At 39.9% G+C, this 21,070-nt stretch overlaps 1 protein-coding gene across 3 annotated transcripts in view; it reads left to right on the top strand.

The window, feature by feature from the left end:
- ATRN (attractin) overlaps positions 1-21,070 on the top strand; it is a 147,740-nt gene that overhangs the window by 45,512 nt on the left and 81,158 nt on the right. For all 3 annotated transcript variants that reach the window (XM_013046046.2, XM_004772875.3, XM_004772876.3), the window contains exons 4-7: positions 1,853-1,981; positions 6,765-6,970; positions 8,051-8,219; positions 20,125-20,215. In XM_013046046.2, the coding sequence (XP_012901500.2) occupies positions 1,853-1,981; positions 6,765-6,970; positions 8,051-8,219; positions 20,125-20,215 (595 nt within the window). The remainder of the gene's footprint in view (positions 1-1,852; positions 1,982-6,764; positions 6,971-8,050; positions 8,220-20,124; positions 20,216-21,070) is intronic.

The raw sequence follows: 21,070 nt of genomic DNA, 5'->3' as shown, positions 1-21,070 counted from the left end.
GAAAATCCCATCCCTTCCTCCTCATTTCCTGCTTCTATATTCTTCCAATTAATTATTTTTATATGCAGTTACCTAAATATGTGTAAATGTACACATATGCTAGGCCCATTGTTTTGCAGCTTGTTTTTTCCTCTACTTACTGGAATGCCTTGTCGAGCTCCTTGTTAGTTCTACAGACTTACAGATACAGAATGATTCATCATCTGACTCCCTGCAGATTCGTATTTAGGTGGTTGTCTTCTTCCTCTTTATTTTTTTTTTTTGAAGATTTTATTTATTTATTTGACACGAAGAGACACAGTGAGAGAGGGAACACAAGCAGGGAGAGTGGGAGAGGGAGAAGCAGGCTTCCCGCTGAGTAGGGAGCCCAATCCGGGGCTCAATCCCAGGACCCTGGGATCATGACCTGAGCTGAAGGCAGATGCTTAACGACTGAGCTACCCGTGCGCCTCCTCCTCCTCCTTTTTTATTAAGTAATCACTATGCTCAACGTGGAGCTTAACTCATGACCCCTAGATCAAGAGTCACATGCCCTACCAGCTGAGCCAGCCAGGTGCCCCTAGGTGATTTTCAAGCTTTTGCCAGTCTGAATAGTGCTACAGTGAGGACTGTTGTATATTTGTGTTTGTGTACATGAACAGGTATTAGTTCTACAAAGAACTTAGAATTGCTAGGTCACAGTGAATGACTGTCGAAGACTGTCATAGGGCCTGATGGGGAGTTTATGTGGTGTGTGTTATAGGAAAGCAAGGAGACTAGTGTGGCTAGGGTTGAGTGAGTGAAGGGAAGAGAGTAATAGATGAGATGTTTGTTCGTTGGATGGGGCTGTGTGTGTGGAGCAGATTGCATAGGACCTGGTAAGGATTCAGGTTTACACTGAACGTAGTGGTGGTGATAGTGCATTGATAATCGGGCAGAAGATGTGCACATTGAAGAAATGCAGAAGGCAAGTAAACATACAATAAATGATTAACTTCAGGAGTGTAAAAGAAACTCAAAACCACAATATAAAACAATTACTTTTTACTTATTAAATTACCAAAGCTAATATAGGACTGGTAATCCTTCCTATTGGCAAGTGAGGTAGGCTGGACCTTTCCATTCTCATATTGATGAGATTTCAAGTTGACATATTGCTTCTGGAAAGCAAGTTGGTTTTATGGATCAAGAGGTTTAAAGCCATCCTTTAGACCCTTTGACTTGATAATTTTTAATGCTCTCTAGACACCCAGCAAATATCTTGTGTATTGGATGCTGAATGAGAGGGGGATTGCTTATGATGTATTACTTATAAAATAGAATATAAGATGTTATATGGTATTGATTAGGCAAAGAAAGTACATCAGAATAATAGTGTTAAGATTGTGATTCTGACAAATAAAGCAATACAAATATTAAAAAAAAAAAGATTGTGGGTGTTTATCAAGTTCATTTATAATTTTACTCTTCATACTTTCCAGTAGTTTATATTTGACATTCATCAACTCATAAAGTTTGTTACTGTGATTTTGAAGGTTTATTGAGTTTCTTGAAGAGGAATTAGAAATAGTTTTATATACCAAAAAAAAAAAAAAAAAAAAAAGAATAGGGTCATTGATTGCAAATCTTTTTAGAAATATAAGCCAGGATAAAGGAGGGCCTGGTGAAAGATTCAGATCTGTTCCTCAGAGAGTTCAGAACTGGATCCAGACTGATCGGGTGGCAGTATGTGTTTATCACAAGAATTTGCCCCTCTTCCTCAAAGTGTTTTTAAAAAAATTCTAAGATGAATTCCAGGTTTGAATTTGTGTGCCGCCATGTGATGTGCCTGGTGACCATGCTTCCCTTTGTAAGAAATGTGGTTTTGTTTCAGTGGCCTCATCGTCCCGGAGAGAGATGGCAACGAGACTGTCCCTGAGGTGGTTACCACATCAGGTTATGCCCTGCTGCATTTTTTTAGTGATGCTGCTTATAATTTGACTGGATTTAATATCACTTACAAGTAAGATATTTAAGTCTAATCGTTGTGATTTTATTCAGACACTGTATTTAACAGTAATAACAACTAACATGTATCGAGGGCTGACAGTGTGCCAGACATTGCACTAAGCGGTATGCGTGGATTTTCTCGTCTAAAGTTCTTTTAAAAACTCAGTGAAATACGGCACTGTGTTTTTCACTCATTCTATAATGGAGGAAACTGGTGGGAAGCTGTGAAATACATTGTCAAAAAGATCTGGGACCACAGTTGCAACCCAGGTCTTGCCTTTGAGCTTCTTCTGGAAAAGAGGGGCATTTTTCTGCTGCTGGATAAAAACACTGGGGCTTCTTGCTAAGTGCAGTTTAACAGACATTAGTCATTCTTATGTGCTCAGTTGTTGGCCCACTGATGAGGACTTAGCTGAGATTACAGAGGAAGTGTAGAGAAACAGACCTAGACAGCTTTGGGAATTTGTCACGATAGGAGAGAGGCTGACTTTTGTCTTTTCATATTTTACTCTTAAGAAATGTTTGTTTTCCTAAGTCTTTAAACCCATAAAGCTCCCTAAGCAAGGGCTCTGTAATAGAGAGTGTCTTTGGCGCAAGGAGCCCAAGATACTATGTGTTGTTGTTTTTTTTAACTTAAAAAAAATTTTTTTTTATTCATTTATTGGACAGAGATCACAAGTAGGCAGAGAGGCAGGCAGAGAGAGAGGAAGGGAAGTAGGCTCCCTGCTGAGCAGAGAGCCTGATGTGGGGCTTGATCCTAGGACTCTGGGATCATGACCTGAGCCAAAGGCAAAGGCTTTAACCCACTGAGCCACGCAGGCGCCCCTGCTATGTGATTTTTTTTTACAGAATAAGTTTGCCAACTCCTGGCAGCGGCAGGAAGCTCCATGTATATATAACCTTTATGCTGGATTTTTTATCTGCCTGTTTTCTCAGGGTCTCCGGATTCTTTCAGATCTCTTTAGACCGATCTCTGTCTTGCTTGGTACACTCATTTAGCTTTTCAGGTGCCCAAGGTTTGTGACTTGGCAGCCTGGCCATTGTATCACAGTACTAGCAAGCTGATTTTTCATGAGCCAGGCAGACATAAAGGCTGGGTAAAGAGGAAAGACTGATGAGTCTGGTTGGGTACATGTGAGATGTCTAAGCAGGACATTGATATTCAGATCCAGGGCCCAGAAGAGCCAGGGGTTTTCATCTGGGAATCACTGGCACATGGACAGTAACTGGCTTATGGAGCGTGTGCACAGTGAGGAGAAAGGCAGTAGAGGCAGCTAAGGGGTAGAGGAATGCCTGTGGGCTGTGTTGTTACAGAAGCTCAGAAAAGAAAGTTTTAAGGAGGGAACTGACAGCTATGAGGTTGAGTAAGCAGAGGGGGCCCTAGGTGACCCTAGCTGGGGAGGGTGGAGTCAGGGGCCTGGGAGAGGCACAGTTCAGAATGGAAGGTTAGAGAGTCACAGCATTGAGAGTGGGACACTCTGGGAGGAAGGAAGTTCAGATCTGAAGGGAAGAGTAAAGGCTTAGGCTGGTACTTTTCGAACTTCACATGCACAGGGATCTTCTGGAGGGGCTTGTTAAGACATGCATCCCTGGCCCTTCTTCAGAGACCAGAGTGCAACAGAGCTGGAGCCTGAGAATCCAGATTTCTGCTAAGCTCCTGGGTGATGCTGCCTCCTCCTGTCCATGGTCCATTGCTCTAGCCATCCATCCAGGCCCCATTCCAGGTTCCCTACAGGTTCTTAGGTACAGTCTTTGCTCTTCCAAGTCTCATAGTAGCAGCCTTGGGGAAGAAGAGAAACTCCAGGGAGGGAGCATCCCTAGAGAGAAGGCAATTCAAATATCCCTTGACACCAGAAACCCTTTGCCCCATCACTGGAGAGCTCTGTTAGCTCTGTGGTCACTATCTTCCCAAGAAATGCATGTTTTTCTTACCCTCATTGGTGTAGGGGAAGCCTTGATCTCTCCTGGAGACCAGAATTAGTATTTATTTATTAAGTGAAGGAATCTTAAGGTTATCCTAAATTTTACTAGCTTTTTGGTTCCAAGATCTCTCTTCTTTAAAAAGGAGCCCTAAACCATTCTGGGGCTTCTAGACCCTTTGAAAAGCCAAATTAAACAATGTTCTTTATTCCCAGAAGAATGCCCAGAAGGACACACATAAAACATTGTTACTCATTTTCTAGGTGTCCTCAGGTTGCACTGAATTGTACCGTTGGACTTGCCTCAACTGGGGGACCCTTGAGTCTAGTACCTACAGCTACTTTGGTGTTGCCTAATTTTCTTCTCAAAGAAGAGAAAAATAGTTATATTTTATTTTCACACAAATTGGCATTTCATCTTATTTCCGAGTCACATTTTAAGCACAAATAATTAGACTAATTTTCTCATTACTCCAATTTAGACATATGCGCAGATGTTTCAATGTATTACCTGCCACTTTCATTTTTCTGAGATTCAAAAATGATTTTTGTGTTTTGAGATTTTATGTAACTGTAATAAGTGATCATAATTAATTTTTGGCACATGAAGTCCACGAATGCCTGAGGGCACTGGAGTGGAGAAGTTGAGGCACAGGGGAAGTTGTGATATTTGTCCTCCCTTAGTTTAGTAGGTGCTAAGGGTTACTCCCTCCTCTTTTCTTTTCAGTAACATGAAGTTTTGGTTGTATGACATTCCCTGGTATACGGTTAATAAGTGTGTCAGTAGGAAATGATAATTTAACATATTTTTGGTGTGAGGCATAAGGATGAGCACATCGTGGCAATGCTTTACTACAGTTTTATCCTAGACCCTTTGTAAAAACAAAGTGTGATTATTGTAGCCATTTTACCTTAACAAGTCCAATCTGAGATTTAAAGTTTAGTTTTTATAAACCATTGTCTTACAAAGGCCTTTTTCTTAAAAAGATGAAATTGAAGCTTTACTTCTGTGTTTATATTATTGTAGAGATGGTAGATACCACTTTCTAGAGGCTGAGAAGAATGTCATTCAGTTTTTTTTTTTTTTAAGATTTTATTCCTTTATTTGACAGACAGAGATCACAAGTAGGCAGAGAGGCAGGCAGGGGTGGGGGGAGAAGCAGGCTCCCTGCTGAGCAGAGAGCCCGATGCGGGGTTGGATCCCAGGACCCCGGGATCATGACCTGAGCCGAAGGCAGAGGCTTTAACCCACTTGAACCACCCAGGCACCCCTCATTCAGCTTTTTTAACCAAATACTTTATGTACTTATTCTGCTTACTGGGTCTTGAGAAGTAGATATACATATTTCTTCCATTGTAATTACATAGATTATAAAAATACTGTTTATAAATATTTACAGAATTATAGAATATATTATAAATATGTCATAAACTGATATTTGGGTACAGGTGTAAACATTAATTAGCTTGTTTTTAATAATTGATTCCTGATTTTTTATCAAGCTTTGCTACAAAATTTCTTTTTAGTTTTCTTTGTAGGTCTTAGAAGAAATCTACATTCTTAAAAGTATCCTGATAGTTCCATTATTGTTTTCCCCTTTGAAATGTGAATTATGTCTTCTTAGAGTGCTGTCAATACAGTTATCTTTCTTTTTAAATATTATTATTTGAGGGAGGGAGAGAGCATGAGTGAAGGGGGAAGGGGAGCAGCAGACAGAGGGAGAGAGAGAAGCAGACTCCCCACTGAGCAGGGAGCCTGATGTGGGGCTGGATTGCAGGACTCCAGGATCATGACCTGAGCCAAAGGCAGATGCTTAACTGACTAAACCATCCAGGTGCTCCTCAATATAGTTACCTTTTTATTTTTTAAGATTTTATTTATTTGACAGACAGAGATCACAAGTAGGCAGAGAAGCAAGCAGGAGTGGGGGAGACAGGAAGCAGGTTCCCTGCTAAGCAGAGTGCCTAATGCCGGGCTTGATCCCAGGACCCTGGGATCATGATCTGAGCTGAAGACAGAGGCTCTAACCCACTGAGCTACCCAGGCGCCCCTCAATACAGTTATGTTAAGTTGTGTTATTATGAGATGCATTATAGTTAAACTGTTGAATTAAACTGGTCCTCCCTTTTCTTCCATCTGATATGAGTAGATGACTTATTGAGGAATTTTAAATATACCACTCTGGGCAATAATCTTTAACTTTCTGAACTTTTAGAAACTGTCCAGAGGTATATACACCATGAGGATGGGTAATTTATTGTTAGTCCTTTGTTTTATCCCCTTCCTCCAAACTTGGAAGCTTGTATTTGACAGTTTTCTTTTTTTTTATTATTATTAGATTTTACTTATTTGAGAGAGAGACTGAGACAGAGCAAGCATGAGCAGGAGGAGGGGCAGAGGGCGAGGGAGAAGCAGACTCCCCACTGAGCAGGGAGTCTGATGCTGGACTCCATATTCCAGGACCCTGGGATCATAACGTGAGCTGAAGGCAGAGGCTTTAAACCACTGAGCCACCCAGATGTCCCATAATTGACAGTTTTCTAATGCCCATCACTAGGGGGGCCACCAAGAACAGCATAGTCATCCCACCTTTGAGAAGCTAAGCCTGCACATTTTGCAAGAATTTCTTCTCCCTTTAAGTTTTTAACTTGCCTTGCCCTGTGAGAATCCAGCAGGATTGGAATTGATTTCATTACCTGTCCTAGCTATGCAGTGTTGACTGACCCTACTTAGGCCAACTGGTAAGTGCCGCCATTATGCTTGTGGATGAACTGGAGAGCCCATGAGAGTCTTAAACCTTGTGTAGGTAAAAATTCTGCTAAATTAATTGAAGTGTTGCTTTGTGTTGATTTCATTCTCCCCCACTGTTTTTATAGTTTTGACATGTGTCCGAACAACTGCTCAGGCCGAGGAGAATGTAAGAGCAGTAATAGCAGCAACACTGTCCAATGTGAATGTTCGGAAAACTGGAAAGGGGAAGCATGCGATATTCCTCACTGTGTCCATGACTGTGGTTTTCCTTATCGAGGCGTTTGCAATTCAAGCGATGTCAGAGGATGCTCCTGCTTCCCCGAGTGGCAGGGTAGGGGCTGCTTTTCTCTTGGTTTTTCTTCCCTTTTACAGCATCTTCCTAGTTGAGTAAATTATACATTGACCTCATTCCTTGCACATATTCCACTTATGTTAATGAGGTATCAGGGAGCATTGAAGTCTTTGCGTTTTGTTATTCAGATTCTTAAAAATCTTTCAATTTCATAGATGTATGGTTGTAGTCACTTTAGAATTATGGAAGGGGTTTCAACATTCTTTGCAATTCATTCATGAAAATTGGAGGACTTGGTCTCAACCTCAAGAAAATACAGCAGAGAACCAAGCCTAGGAGGTGGGACAAGAACTATCAGTGATAGTATCTCTCAGATAGTATCTCTCAGAAACTTTCAATAAATTCAGAAAAAATTGGGGTCGATTATACAATATCATTCTAAAACTGCAAGTGGAATTACCTGCAGATAGAGAGGTTATCGGAGAAGCTTTAGCAAATTCTTTAAGGTTTGTGTGATAACACCTGTTACTGATTTAGTGTTTTTCTTTATACATGCATCTTTTCTTCAGAGTACTTTTGTTTTGAAAGGAAATGTGTTTGTTTAAATGCTCTCGCTTATGTGCTTGGGCCGAAATCAATGAGCTAAGGAATTGAAGTGTTTGAGTACCTATCTCTGTGGAAAGGTAGCAGCAGGAGGCACAGCCCCCAAGAATGGAGTTTCTTGATTTTCCAGGAATTGGATGGGTTGTATTATTACTCCCAGGACTAGTCTTTCTTTACCTTTTAACCCTAAAGTTTTTTCATTTGAATCAATAATTTCTTTGTCTACTCTTTCCTCTGAGAGCTGCTGAAGCAAGTATTTCATTACTAAAAAATCCTAACCTGACTGTGGTCAAGTCATCATGAGAAAGTACATGATTTTGAATTATACTGGAGATGACCCTTGGTCACCAGCTTTGAGTGAATCGAAAGAATGAATTAAAGGGCTTTGTCTGACATTTTGATGCTAAAGGAACAACTAAGTATTCTTTAGATAGTTGTTACATTTATATGATTAAATCTTGAAATGCAGTAATTTAAGGCTGCATTTTGTGAAGCTAATTTATTCTATTTTATTAGGTCCTGGATGTTCGATTCCTGTGCCAGCTAACCAGTCATTTTGGACTCGAGAGGAATATTCTAACCTAAAGCTTCCCAGGGCCTCTCACAAAGCTGTGGTCAATGGAAATATAATGTGGGTTGTTGGAGGATATATGTTCAACCACTCAGATTACAACATGGTTCTAGCGTAAGTTGTTTTAAACATTTTTGTAAGAAGCTTACTAGTTTCCCATTTTGAAAATTTAGAGATAAATGAAATCGTCAGTGATTCCATTACCAGAGGAAACTCCCTGTTAGTATTTTAGTAGTACTGTTCCAGAATTTTTTTGACATGTTCTTAGTTTTTGAAGTTGGGAGGCATAAGGAATGCATTGTTATAATAAGCAATAATTAATCTTTTCTAGGTACTATCTCTTAAATTTTACCTTAGGCTCTATATAAATTGGGGGTTACTTTACCTATAAATTTAATTAGCATTTTTGTAGGTCAGATGGTTTGAATTTATAGTTTGCTAGAGAAAATTATGCCATGGTCTAACACTCGACCCAGAGTTTGCTGGTCCTATGTTACTTATCTTGAAGGGAGAATATATGTTATCACAGTGGAGTTATGAAGTTAGTTATGAAGATTGATTTTAGGGAGAAATTTATGAACACGTACTCATGCCAATTTTGTACTCTGGACATTTTTTCTAGGCATTTTTTATTAATGAATATTGTAAAAAACCAGAATCTGTTCTGTAAGGGATTCTGGAACTATGGCAGTAAAGGCATAGTTTCTGAATCTCAAGTAGTCATTAAAGCATATAGATAACTAGCATAGCAAAATGAAAAAAAACACATGGGTAACAAAACAAAACTTGGTCAGAAAACAAAACAAAACAAAACAAAACTTGGTCAGAAGGTGTCTGCACAGATGAGGGGGGCTAACTATTGACAGCTACAAAGCCTTTGTGGTATTAGAATCTGAGCAGGAGTAAGCAAAGGAGAGCAGGTGGCCAATTGATAGGCTTCTGCATACCTAGAAGAAGTTGCTTTTGAGAATGGCAGTTGGAACTGGAAAGATTTGTATGTTTTGGTAGGGGGTAAGCACAAGGGATCTGTAGTAGGGTCTGAAGGGGCTAGAGCAGTTTGTGCCTTTTTAGCTCCCCAAATGAACTAGCCAGTCTCTTCATGAGAGAAATTTCCACACCAAGAAGAAACTGCTGGGAATAAAATTCAAATTGAAGAGAATAGGGACCATAGAGGAAAAATTAAGAGTGTCCAGGTAACAGTCAGGGAGGGACAGAGCCAGATATCTCAACAAGTAAGCTGCTGTCTTTTGAACACCACACTGTTGACAATAGAAGAGTAAACTAGAGAGCTGAGAAATTAGGAAGATGGTCCTAACCCCCCAGGCCTCTCTTGTAGAAGTTCAGAAAAAAGTAGTTTTACTTAAAATTGAGCAACAGATAAGTATCAAGTTTTAATGACATAGAAAATTAAAAGTTAAAGTAACATAGAAAGGAGAAAGAGACTACCTGGTAGAATAACCCACCACTGTACATGAAAGGATAGTAGAAAAATACACTCATAAAACTGATGAAAGTGAGAACTTACTGTTTTCAAGCAAGCTAAAATACAGGAAGAAAATGATGCAAGACATGAAAGAACAATAGAATCAGAAGTAGAAAAATCCAGAAATGAGATGGTAGAAGTTAGGGAAGAATTTTTTTAAAATTTAATTTTATCTTTTCAGTGTTCCAAGATTCATTGTTTATGAATGCACAGTGCTCCGTGCAATATGTACCCTCCTTAATACCTTCCACCAGGCTTACTTAACCCCCCACCCCCACCCCTCCGAAACCCTCAGTTTGTTTCTCAAGAGTCCACAGTCTCTCACGGCTCATCTCCCCCTCTAATTTCCCCCAATTCACTTTTCCTTTCCTTCTCCTAATGTCTTCCATGTTATTCCTTAAGCTCCACAAGTAATTGAAACCATATGATAATTGACTCTCTCTGCTTGACTTATTTCACTCAGCATAATCTCCTCCAATCCTGTCTGTGTCCATATAAAAGTTGGGTATTCATCCTTTCAGATGGAGGTATAATACTCCATTGTATATATGGACCATATCCTCTATAAACAACTCCTCAAACTCAACACTCAAAAAACAGATAATCATGTCAAAAAATGGGCAGAAGATATGAACAGACACTTCTCCAAAGAAGACATACAAATGGCTAACAGACTCATGAAAAAATGTTCATCATTATTAGCCATCAGGGAGATTCAAATCAAAACCACATTGAGAGACTACCTTACACCAGTTAGAATGGCCAAAATTAAGAAGACAGTAAACAACAAGTGTTGGAGAGGATGTGGAGAAAGGGGAACCCTCTTACACTGTTGGTGGGAATGCAAAATGGTGCAGCCACTTTGGAAAACAGCGTGGAGATTCCTTAAGAAATTATAAGTAGAGCTACCTATGACCCTGCAATTGCCCTACTGGGTATTTACCCCAAAGATACAGATGTAGTGAAAAGAAGGGCCATCTGTACCCCAGTGTTCATAGCAGCAATGGCCATGGTCGCCAAACTGTGGAAAGAGCCAAGATGTCTTCAACAGACGAATGGAAAAAGAATTTTAAAATGATTTCAGAATTGAAGACAAACCCAGGAGAAACACAAAGTAAATAAGATACTCCTTTCTTTTTTTTTTTTTTTTTAAAGATTTATTTCTTTATTTTAGAGGGAGAGCATGGGTGCACACAAACACATGAGCAGGGCGAGGCGCAAAGGGAGAGGGAGAGAAGCAGACTCCTTACTAAGTGTGGAGCCTGATATGGGGCTCAACCTCACGACCCCAAGATCATGACATGAGCTGAAACCAAGAGTCAAATATTTAACAGATTAAGCCACCCAGGTGCACCAATTCTCCTTTAGTAATAGAATATGAAAAAGGAAATTATTAAAAGTCACAAAGAAATGAAGGTCAGTTTCCCCTATTCTTTATGGTAAGTACAGCTAAAAATCTTGGATTATATGTAATGCAAACATGGGAAAACTCTAAAAGGTAGAAAGAAGGCAGTCTGGCCAGAGACCTCGGGACCCAGGGAAAGAGGTAACGGCAAATTCCAGGGGTTTTCTCTTTGTCTCATGTATCTCAGATTTGTGGTTGGGAAAAGCAGCAGTCTGGAAATACCAGTAGGCACAAGCCAAAAAAGCCCCAAGAACAAGCCCGCCTGTTCTCTCTAGCCAAAGGACTAGGAAGGGGGCAGCTTAGCAAGACAGAAAACTTTTAGACACAAATAGCTGCTCTACTATAGCCAAACACTACAGAAAGAACTGTGGCCTTGCCTTCATTGCTGTCAGCAAAGTCCAAGTATAGAGTCTAGATTTTCACTTGCCAGGATCTGGTGAGGTACTCCAACCACTCTCCAGCTGCCAGTATTAGAAAAGGCCTATTAGGGAGCTGGGACTTTCTCAGCAATCTAGTGTTAATGTAACCTAGTTAATGTTTAGCCTTTTGGTTTTTGTTTTTGCATGTTATTTGCCTACAGTCTTAATCTCTGAAAGCCAGTTAGGGAACTGGGACTTTGTTCTCCACCAGGCAGTAATGAGGCCTCCCCCACCCCTGTGATATCAGTGGAGCCCCTGTAGGGAGCCTGGATTCTACCCCACCTGGCAGTAACAGCTGGAATGAGTTGGCCTTCCCCCTTCCCTACTGGGGTGTCAGAGGAGGCCTGCTGTAACGGTAGATTTAAATTAAATCCAGTCTCTGGCCATGATACCCAAAATGTTCAGATTTCAATTGAAGATCATTTCTCATGTGAGGAGCTGGGAAAATCTCAACTTGAGGGAAAAAAAGGCAGTTGAGATGCTGACAGCAAGATGACATAGATATTAGAATTATCTGACAAGATTTTAAAGCAGCCATTATAAAAATGCCTCTGTGTGCAATTATAGACCTACTTGAAATGAATAATGGAGCCTCATTAAAGAAAGAGAAGATGTAAGGAAGAATAAGATGGAAATTTTAGAACTGAAAAATACAGTAACCACAACAAATATGTCACTGGATAGGGTCGGCAGCAGAATGGAGAGGACAGAAGAAAGAGTCAGTGAACTTGAAGATAGAATAATAAAATATAAAATCCTCAATCTGAACCAGAGATAAAATAGAATGCTTAAAAAAATGAATAGAACTTCAGAGATCTGGGGACCATAACAAAAAATTTTAACATTTCTGTCACTGGAGGAGCCCTGGAAGGAGAGGAGCAAGAGAGAGTGTCTGAAAAAGTACTTGAAGAAATAATGGCTGAGAATTGTCCAAATTTGGCAGAAGACATCCATGTACATGCAAGAATTTGGGTGACCTCCAGAAATCCTTGGCTCCCACAGGGGTTCATGATCCACTGGTTTTGTCTCAGTCTTGCTCTCATTTTCCTGCTCAGCCACCATATTTCTTTTCATTCTTCAAATTCCTACCACATTTTCTCCTGTTTTCATTTTCAGCTATTGGCCTTGCTTCCTGTTTCTATTTTGAAGGGGAGCTGTTATCTGATGAGGACTTAACACAAACTCCCACCACCATATTTAGCTGTTACCTATATCTGTGCTCATTTATCCTGCCTTCTGTTTCTGTGCATCAGCACTGTCCAGTGGGGCACTTTCATGTCACTAGCCACATGTGGTCACTGAGCTTGAAATGTGGCTAATGTGACCAAGGAGCTGAACTTTAAAATTTCAATTCTTAGTCCTTGTCATACTTGATCTTATACCAACATTTGATGTAATTAATCCCTCCTTTACTTTTCTTTTTTTTAAAAAAGATTTATTTATTCTATTGAGAGAGAGCATGCGCTTGCTTGAGTGTGCACTCAAGTGCACACTTAAGTGTGGTGAGGGAGGAGTAGGGGGAGGGAGAGAATCCCCAAGCCATCTCTCCACTGAGTGCAGAACCTGATGCAGGACTTGATCCCAGGAACCTGAGATCATGTCCTGAGCTGAAATCGGGGTGGATGCTCAATCGACTGAGCCACCAAGGCACCCCCTCCCTTCACTTCTAAACACTTTCTTCAGTTGGCTCCCAGGTTTCTGTATTCTCTTGATATTTGTTCCAACTGCTTATTACTTTCTCAGCCTCTTTATCTGGTTCCTCTGGTTCCACTGACTTCTGAATGATGATGTGTCCCCGGGCTCAGCTCTTGGTCCTCTTCTGTGAGAGTTTATATTTGCTCTCTGGTGATCTCATGTAATATCTTGGCCTCTATGTTCATGATTCCCAGATTTATATCTGCATCCTAGACTTTTCACCTGAACCCATATTGCCATTTCTTTATTTCACATCTCAATCTTTTGCCTCTCTAAGAGGTATCTTGAACTCTCTGCTTCCAAAACTGATCTTTCCTCCAGGCCAGTACTTGCCCCAGATGTCCCTATCTCAGTTAATGATTATTTCATACTTCTGTTTGCTTAATCCCAACATTGGAGCTATCCTTGACTTCTTGTTTTTTCACTCGCCATATCAGTGCGTAGATTAGCTATCCCTTGCTGCATAACAAATGACCACAAACCTAGCAGCTCAAGACAGCATACATTTATTCCCTCATAGTTTCTGCTGGTCAGGAGTCTGGGTATGTCTTAACTGGGTGCTCTTCAGTCAGGGTGTCACCTGGCCTGTGTTCTCATCTAGAGGTTCAACTGGGGAAGAGTCTACTTCCAAGCTCACTAGAGTTTTTGGCATAATCCATTTCCTTGAGGGCCCCAACTTCTTGCTGGCTGTCAAGTAGAGGTTACCCTTAACTCCTGAAGGCTGCCCGCATTTCCTTATCACTTTGACTTCCCTAGTGTGGCTGCTTGCTTCATTAGGTCACCAGAAGAGTCTCTTTCTAGACTGAGTCTCCTGGCAGGACAGATGTTATGGAAATGACATCTCATCATCTTTGCCATGTTCACTTTGATTAGAAGCAAGTCATAGACCCTGCTCACACTTGAGGGGAGGGTTTTATATATGGGTATGAATACCCAGAAGCAGAGGTCATGAGGATCACCACCCCGGTGGCTGTCTGCTACAGAATGTCAGCAGGTCTTGGAGGTCTTGTTAGCTTGACCTTTTAAAAAATCTCTCCTCACTCTAACCACTTTTCACTACTTCTCATGCCACCACCCTGAGAAGTAAGGTAAAATTAAAGGTGTGAAAGTGCTTGTCCCTTTGGCTATTGTACAGATATTATGAGAGTCAAGTATTCTACCATTTATGTGATTTTTACACTTGTATTTGGCATCATCTTCTCTCAAAGCAAAAAAAATCTGGGAGTGATTTTGATCCTCTCCTTCACCTCCTCATATGCTAATCTCATCAAGCCCACCGGATACATGTCATATTCATTCATTTCCCTCTGCGACCAGCCTGCCATTATTGCTCACCTAGACTTCAGCAGTAGATTCCTAGCAGTCTGTGTGTTTCTATGCACCTCCCCTTTTTAAAAAGATTTTATTAGAGAGAGAGAGAAAGAAGGTGCACACTATTAAGGGGAACAGGAGAGGGAGAAGCAGGCTCCCCACCAAGTAGGGAGCTGGATGTGGGGCTTGATCCCAGGACCCTGGGATTATGATCTGAGCCAAAGGCAGACACTCAGCTGAGCCACTCAGGTGCCCCTTCATGCATCCATTTTAATCCATTTTTAAAATATCAACTGGGGTGATTTTTTAAAAAGTGTGACTTGTATCATTTACTATTTTCTTAAAACCCATCATTGGCTTTTCCTATTGGACCTAATGGGCCTACCTGATCTGACTCCGCTCACCTTCCCAGACTCCTGCCTCCTCAACCTTCTAGCTTTACCTAATACTCTCTATGTGTGTCCTTACTCTAAAGGTCTTTGTGCTTACCCCTCCCTTTGGTCCAGACTCCTCTGGTGTTGTAGCACAGGGCTGTTTTCTTCTCACCATTAGATCTCAGTTAACTGTACCTTAAGAGATCTTCCCTGATCATCCAGTTCTGGCAGGTTCTCCCTGTTCTTTTTCTTTGTTCTCATTTCCTTTAGAGCAGTGGGCATCATTTTTAATGTTGTGTATGCCCCTTGTTGCATTTGCTCATTTTTTGCCTTTTCCACTATATGTTCTCTGAGGTTAGAGAGCTTGTTTGCTCACTCAGCTCAGAGCTCAGCTCATAGAATGTGCTCAAATAAGTGTTTATCAGGGGAATAAGAGAGTAAATGAATTATTTATTTCCTTCACACATACTTGTTCCTGGAAATATTAATGTTATCTCTTGCTTTTATGTGACTGGTACACCTCACAGGCCACATTTGTTTGTAATATTTTTTCTGCTTGTACTTGGTCAAAACATGATTTTTACAACTTTACGTGTTTCATGTAAAAAATTCATATAGTTTCAAATAAATTTTTACTAACTCGTGCAAAGTAAAAACACAGTGATTCCTTTTAGAGGAACTATTTCTGGAACTGAGATTATAAATTTTATCATCATTTATATTCTTACGCAAACATATTTCAGCAGTTGAGCTTACTGTTTTTTCCACAACCCTGTTAACCCAAAACTTTTAAGTTGCATTAAAAAGCAGTCTCCATTTTATGTCACCCAAGAGACAAATGATCCTGGTCTTCTGGGTTAAAATTTTCTTTTTATAAAGATTTTTATCTGTTCATTTGACAGACAGATCACAAGTAGGCAGAGAGTCAGGCAGAGAGAGAGAGAGGAGGAAGGAGGCTCCCCGCTCAGCAGAGAGCCCAATGCGGGGCTTGATCCCAGGACCCCAGGATCATGACCAGAGCCGAAGGCACAGGCTTCAACCCACTGAGCCACCCAGGAATCCTGGATTATGATTTTCAATTGAAACTTCATCACTGAATTTCCTTCCTTTAAGCAAAAAAGTGTTTTAAAAAAATGTCTAAAAAGAAAAAGTAAGGAGGCACCTAGGTGGCTTAGTTGGTTAATCATCCAACTCTTGATTTCAGCTCAGGTCATAATCTCAGGGTTGTGGGATCGAGCCACACATTGGGCTCTATGTTGAGTGTGGAGCCTGCATAAGATTCTCTCTCTCTCTCTCTGCCCCTCCCCACCCCACTCAGACTCTCTCTCTCTTTAAAAAAAAAAAAAAAAATTAAAACAAAGATTGAGCAGCAAGTAACCAAACAAGGAAGGAGTATCACCTAATCCAGTAAACTTTAAAACAGACTCACAGGAACCATACAACTGACCCCTTTTTTGCCCCGCAGAAATCATATGGCTGAGATTCTGAGAGCTCTTACACCAGTCTTACACCAGTCTAACACAAATCTGAAAGATGCAAACTGAGTGGGGATCATTGTTATTTCACTCTCTTAATTGAAGAGTAGAAGATATTGTTGCTGGGCAACAGTGGGTGAAAAGAGGGAAAAACCTCTCTCTGCCCAAAAGTCAGGGTCGCTTCTAATTTGGGCTATGCCTTGACCCAGGACACTCCAAGGAGAGCAGAGTCTGGGTGATTTATTCTAATAGACTGTATGCTCCTCCATCTGAGCCCCAGTACATCCTCAGATTTCAGAACAGTGGTTAGAACATAAAATATCAGCTCTCACACTACAGCTAGGATAGAAGGCTAAAGTTTTCTTAGACATTGCAGAAAAAGAATTAAGAAATCATCCACACTTTGCAGATGTCTGGAGAGCAGACCACAAGCATGACGAAAGAAATAACATTGTAGTTAACACAAATATCCTATGATGGGAAAATAAAGAGGAAGGAAACAGCATGTAAATGCTGACAGCTGATCATAGAGGAAAAATGAGAGAGATTGCTTCCAACTGCTTGATGCTGCACATCACCTTAATGAGAATTCAAATTTAAAAAAATAGACATGAAAATGATAATAATTCAATGAAATGGAAGATTATACATCCAAGGAAATGTAAATAAATTACGTATAGCAGAAACTGGAATGAAAATCGAATCACTGACAGCTTTATAGACATTCCAACGAATACTGATTGAAATAATTAGAAAGCAAAGACACACAGAAGACTGGACATCCAATATAAAGGTAGTTGCTGTCACTGAAGAAAAGAACCAAACAAATAGGACAGATGGATTGAAATAGCACAAGAGGTTTCAGGAAAAGTATATAGCTGTTCCACAACAAGACCGGATTTGATCAAGTTATTGAACTTTTAGCATAAAGGACAGATTCTTGGGTGGGAAGCCTCAGGGAGTTCTGTGCCTCCTCTGGCTGGGGTCACAGTCAATCTGCAGAGAGCCTTCACTGTGGTCTTAGATGGTCAGACACTGTGATTGGAATACCAGGCCATTGTGGGTGGTGGAGTGTGTGCCCTGTGTCATCATGGTCATCATGAGACCGACCAGCAAGGAGGTGTGTGAGAGAGAGATGGCTGCAGCTCTGGAAGACACCTGTTACTGAATTCCTGAAGTTTGTCTTTGCTTATCTGCTTGTCCACGTCTTAGAACTAGTTCAGTATTCTGAACAATTTCTTATGTTTTATTGCATCAATATTTATCTTAACTTGTGTTTGCTTCTCTGGGTTGTGAAAAGAGTCACAACCTGTTATGTAAGATCTTTTGGCAGTTCATCTGTGCCGGGTTATTGAACCTGCCAGTGCCTTAGTGTCTCTGACAAGCTCTTGAGCTAAACTGTCATTGACTAGGAGGAGCAAAATGCATTAAGAAACAGATTGAGCACCCTCTGTGTCACTTGAAAGAGAGGGAGATTAAGTCATCTAGAGATTTGGGCTCCCTCTGTTTCTTTTCTCTCTTTCAACTTTACAGAGACTGGCCTCTGGCTTGACCATTAGGTGTATTATGTGTTTTCAGAAGCCATGCTAGTCCTCAGGAGAGCCATTACACAGCCAGAGGTCCATAAAAGTATTATAGTGCTACGTAGCCCATTTTGTAAAGACATTAGCCTGTTTGGATTTTAGTTATTTCTACCTAAGTAAAATATAATATTGTGACTTTCAAAGGTAGTGAGAGAGAGAGAAGAAGGGAGGGAGAGAAAGGGAGGAGGAGAGAGAATGGGAGTGACAGAGTTCTTCAGGCTCCCAAACAGAAAAACAGACCACAGAAAAACAGGAAAAATCAGAATGGCCTTGGGTTTCTCCATCACAGCATTCACTACCAGTATTATTTCAAGGGAACAGCATCTTCAAAGTTCTGACAGCAAGAAAGGATGACCCAAGATATTATACCCAGCCAAGATGTCATTCAGCTCTAAAGTGAGCAAGCAGATATTCTTAAACACCAGAGAATTTAGGGAAAGGAGCACATAGGAGCTCCTCTAGAAAATAACCACTTGGCAACAAAATCTGGCCAAGTAAGAATTAAAGACTCAAGGAGAAGTTGTGGTAAGAGGATAGTGAGGAGATTGCTTCACCTAAAAGAAAGGCCTGGTACTAAAGAAGTATGAAATCACAGTTATCGAGTGGGATGTGAGTATGCAAACCTGGACAGTGTAAAAATTATTTGACAAAAATTGGGAGAAGAAATGAGAGGAAATGTGAGTGCTAAAGTTTTCAACTTTCAAGGCTGGAAGTTAATGGATTCTGTCCAAAATTAACTTAATTTTGTATGTAACTTAAAAACTAAAGTTAATCCAACTTCTAAATAATTATTCATGTGTTTTTTAAAAATGTGGAATATTGAAATAATACATCAAATCATAGCTGGTATTAATGTAGCATTCATATTCAGTAAATGTCGCCATTTTGTTTTAGATCATGCATAAAATCTTTAAGTCAAAAGGAAAGGTTCAGAGAATAATAATGAATACTAATGCATATACCACCTAAGTTTGGAAATAAGACATTGCTAATATAATTAAAGACCCCTGCATGTTCCACCCCAATCTCAAAGATAACCAATGTCCAGATTTTTTGGTGTTTGTTCATATACATATCTTTACACTTTTAGTATATATGAACAATATATAGAATTAATAAATTAACTGTTTTTAGTCATTAAAGAAACAGTATTCTGCAGTTTGATTTTTTTAGCTTACCATTGTTTTGAGACTTATGTTGAGAAGGTGTTCAGGTGTATTTATTTTTCACTCTATAATTCTATTAGATAGATATACCACAATTTATTAATCCATTTTCTATTGATGGACATTTATTTGTATTCTTTTTTGCTTATTATGTTGATAATAAGACTTTCTTATATCTTCTTGTTCACATAATAATGTTTTTCATGATAAAACAAACTTGGATTATTCAGGAAAACTTAGAAAAAATAACATTTAGAGTAGAATAATAGCATTGGTTTCCTTTTGATTTCTCTTTTCTATTAAATTATATAAAATTAACACTGTTTATTAAAAGTATCTAGAGGATGATCCCCTTTGTATAAATGTATATTGTCAATGTATTCTATTTGTTATATATACATGGAAAAATGTCTGGAATGATGTTAACTTAATGTTTAATGCCATGATAGCCTAGTTTTCTTGAAAATATGACTTTAAAAAAATCAGTTAGGAGTGCTTGGGTGGCTCAGTGGGTTAAGCCTCTGCCTTTGGCTCAGGTCATGGTCTCAGGGTCCTGGGATCAAGCCCCCCACATCAGGCTCTCTGCTCAGCAGGGAGCCTGCTTCCCCACCCCCCGCCCCCCGCCAGCCTGCCTCTTTGCCTACTTGTGATCTCTCTCTCTGTCAAATAAATAAAATCTTTAAAAAAAAAATCAGATAAAGAAAAGGAAAAGTTAGGAATTTTCTTTTACTTAATCATCATTCCTTTTTCAGTACCTATCTTCAATTTCACATGACTAAATGAAAGAGAAGTTACAGCAGTAAATGCCCCTTCTGTGTAACGCAACTTGCAAGTGATTTAGACCGTGTGTAGAAGAGGTTTTCAGGAAGTGTTAGAAGCTTCGAGTAGCTTTGTTTTCCCTTGTCCCCAGGTTGTGCAGCCCAGCCCCCCTTCTCAAGTTCTGACTTGCCTTGCGGACTCAGCTGTTAGGTTGGTTTGTTTGGAGAGGTTCCTCACGGGCATGGCATATTTAATGAGCATCTCCAAACTGCATGATTATCACAAGTAGAAGAGCATAAGATACTCTGCTTTGTCATTTGGGTAAAAATATAATCTGTTTGTTTTGTAGGTATGACCTTGCTTCTAGGGAGTGGCTTACCCTGAATCGTTCAGTGAACAATGTGGTTGTCAGATACGGCCATTCTTTAGCATTATACAAGGTAAGGTGTCTCCCCTCTGTACAAGCTAGAAATTCTGATCTTCCACACTTGCCTTATTATATCATGTAATCAAAAAGCTACATAGTGTTGGGGTTTTGTTGCTAATCTTCTTTGCTGTGGTAAAATACACATAATATAAAATTTACTGTCTTAACCATTTTTAAGTGTACAGTTCAGTGTTGTTAAAGACATCCCTAATGTGTAACTATCACCACCATCAGCTCTGTGACTCTTCATCTTGTAAAACTACACCACTGAGCCTGTGAAATGATAACTTCCTACATCCCTCCTCGCCTCCAGCCCCTAGCAACCACCATTCTCTTCTCTGTCTCTCTCATTTCGACTTCAGTTTTGGTTTTTAGTTAGGGGGAATCTTTCTGGGTTTTTTTTGGGGGGGGGCGGTGTATATAATTGGCCAAGTTGTAAGTGGAAATTAAAGTTGAAACCAGTTTAATGTGAGAGATTTTAATGGATTCAAGTTGTACTGGGATATTCCAGTTGTTGTACTAAATGGCTAAAAATTAATACTGTGTCGGTTAGCTTTCATATTAATTAGGAAGTTTAGCCAAGAATAGCCACATTGCAATATAACTGAATAATCACTTTCATTTCCTTGTTTTTGTGGCTTATGGGAGGATGAGGGAACTCTTCAACTTTATTTTTCCAAGCCATTTTATACCATAAGAGATCTCCTATGAGGAAGTTCAAGAACAGTGGCAAAGTGTTGGACATACAGGATATGATGTTTTATTTTATGTTGTTCCTTTCATTCCTTTCCTAATAATTCATGAAAAGGTGCATTTCACTAGTACTTCTTCAGCTAAGAATAACAATGAGGTTTTGAACTTCTTTTCT

The sequence above is a fragment of the Mustela putorius genome, unplaced genomic scaffold (genome assembly GCF_011764305.1).
Source record: "Mustela putorius furo isolate JIRA1106 unplaced genomic scaffold, ASM1176430v1.1 tig00000874_pilon_pilon_pilon, whole genome shotgun sequence".
Lineage (NCBI taxonomy): Eukaryota > Metazoa > Chordata > Mammalia > Carnivora > Mustelidae > Mustela > Mustela putorius.
This window is presented reverse-complemented; position numbering and strand designations above follow the sequence as displayed.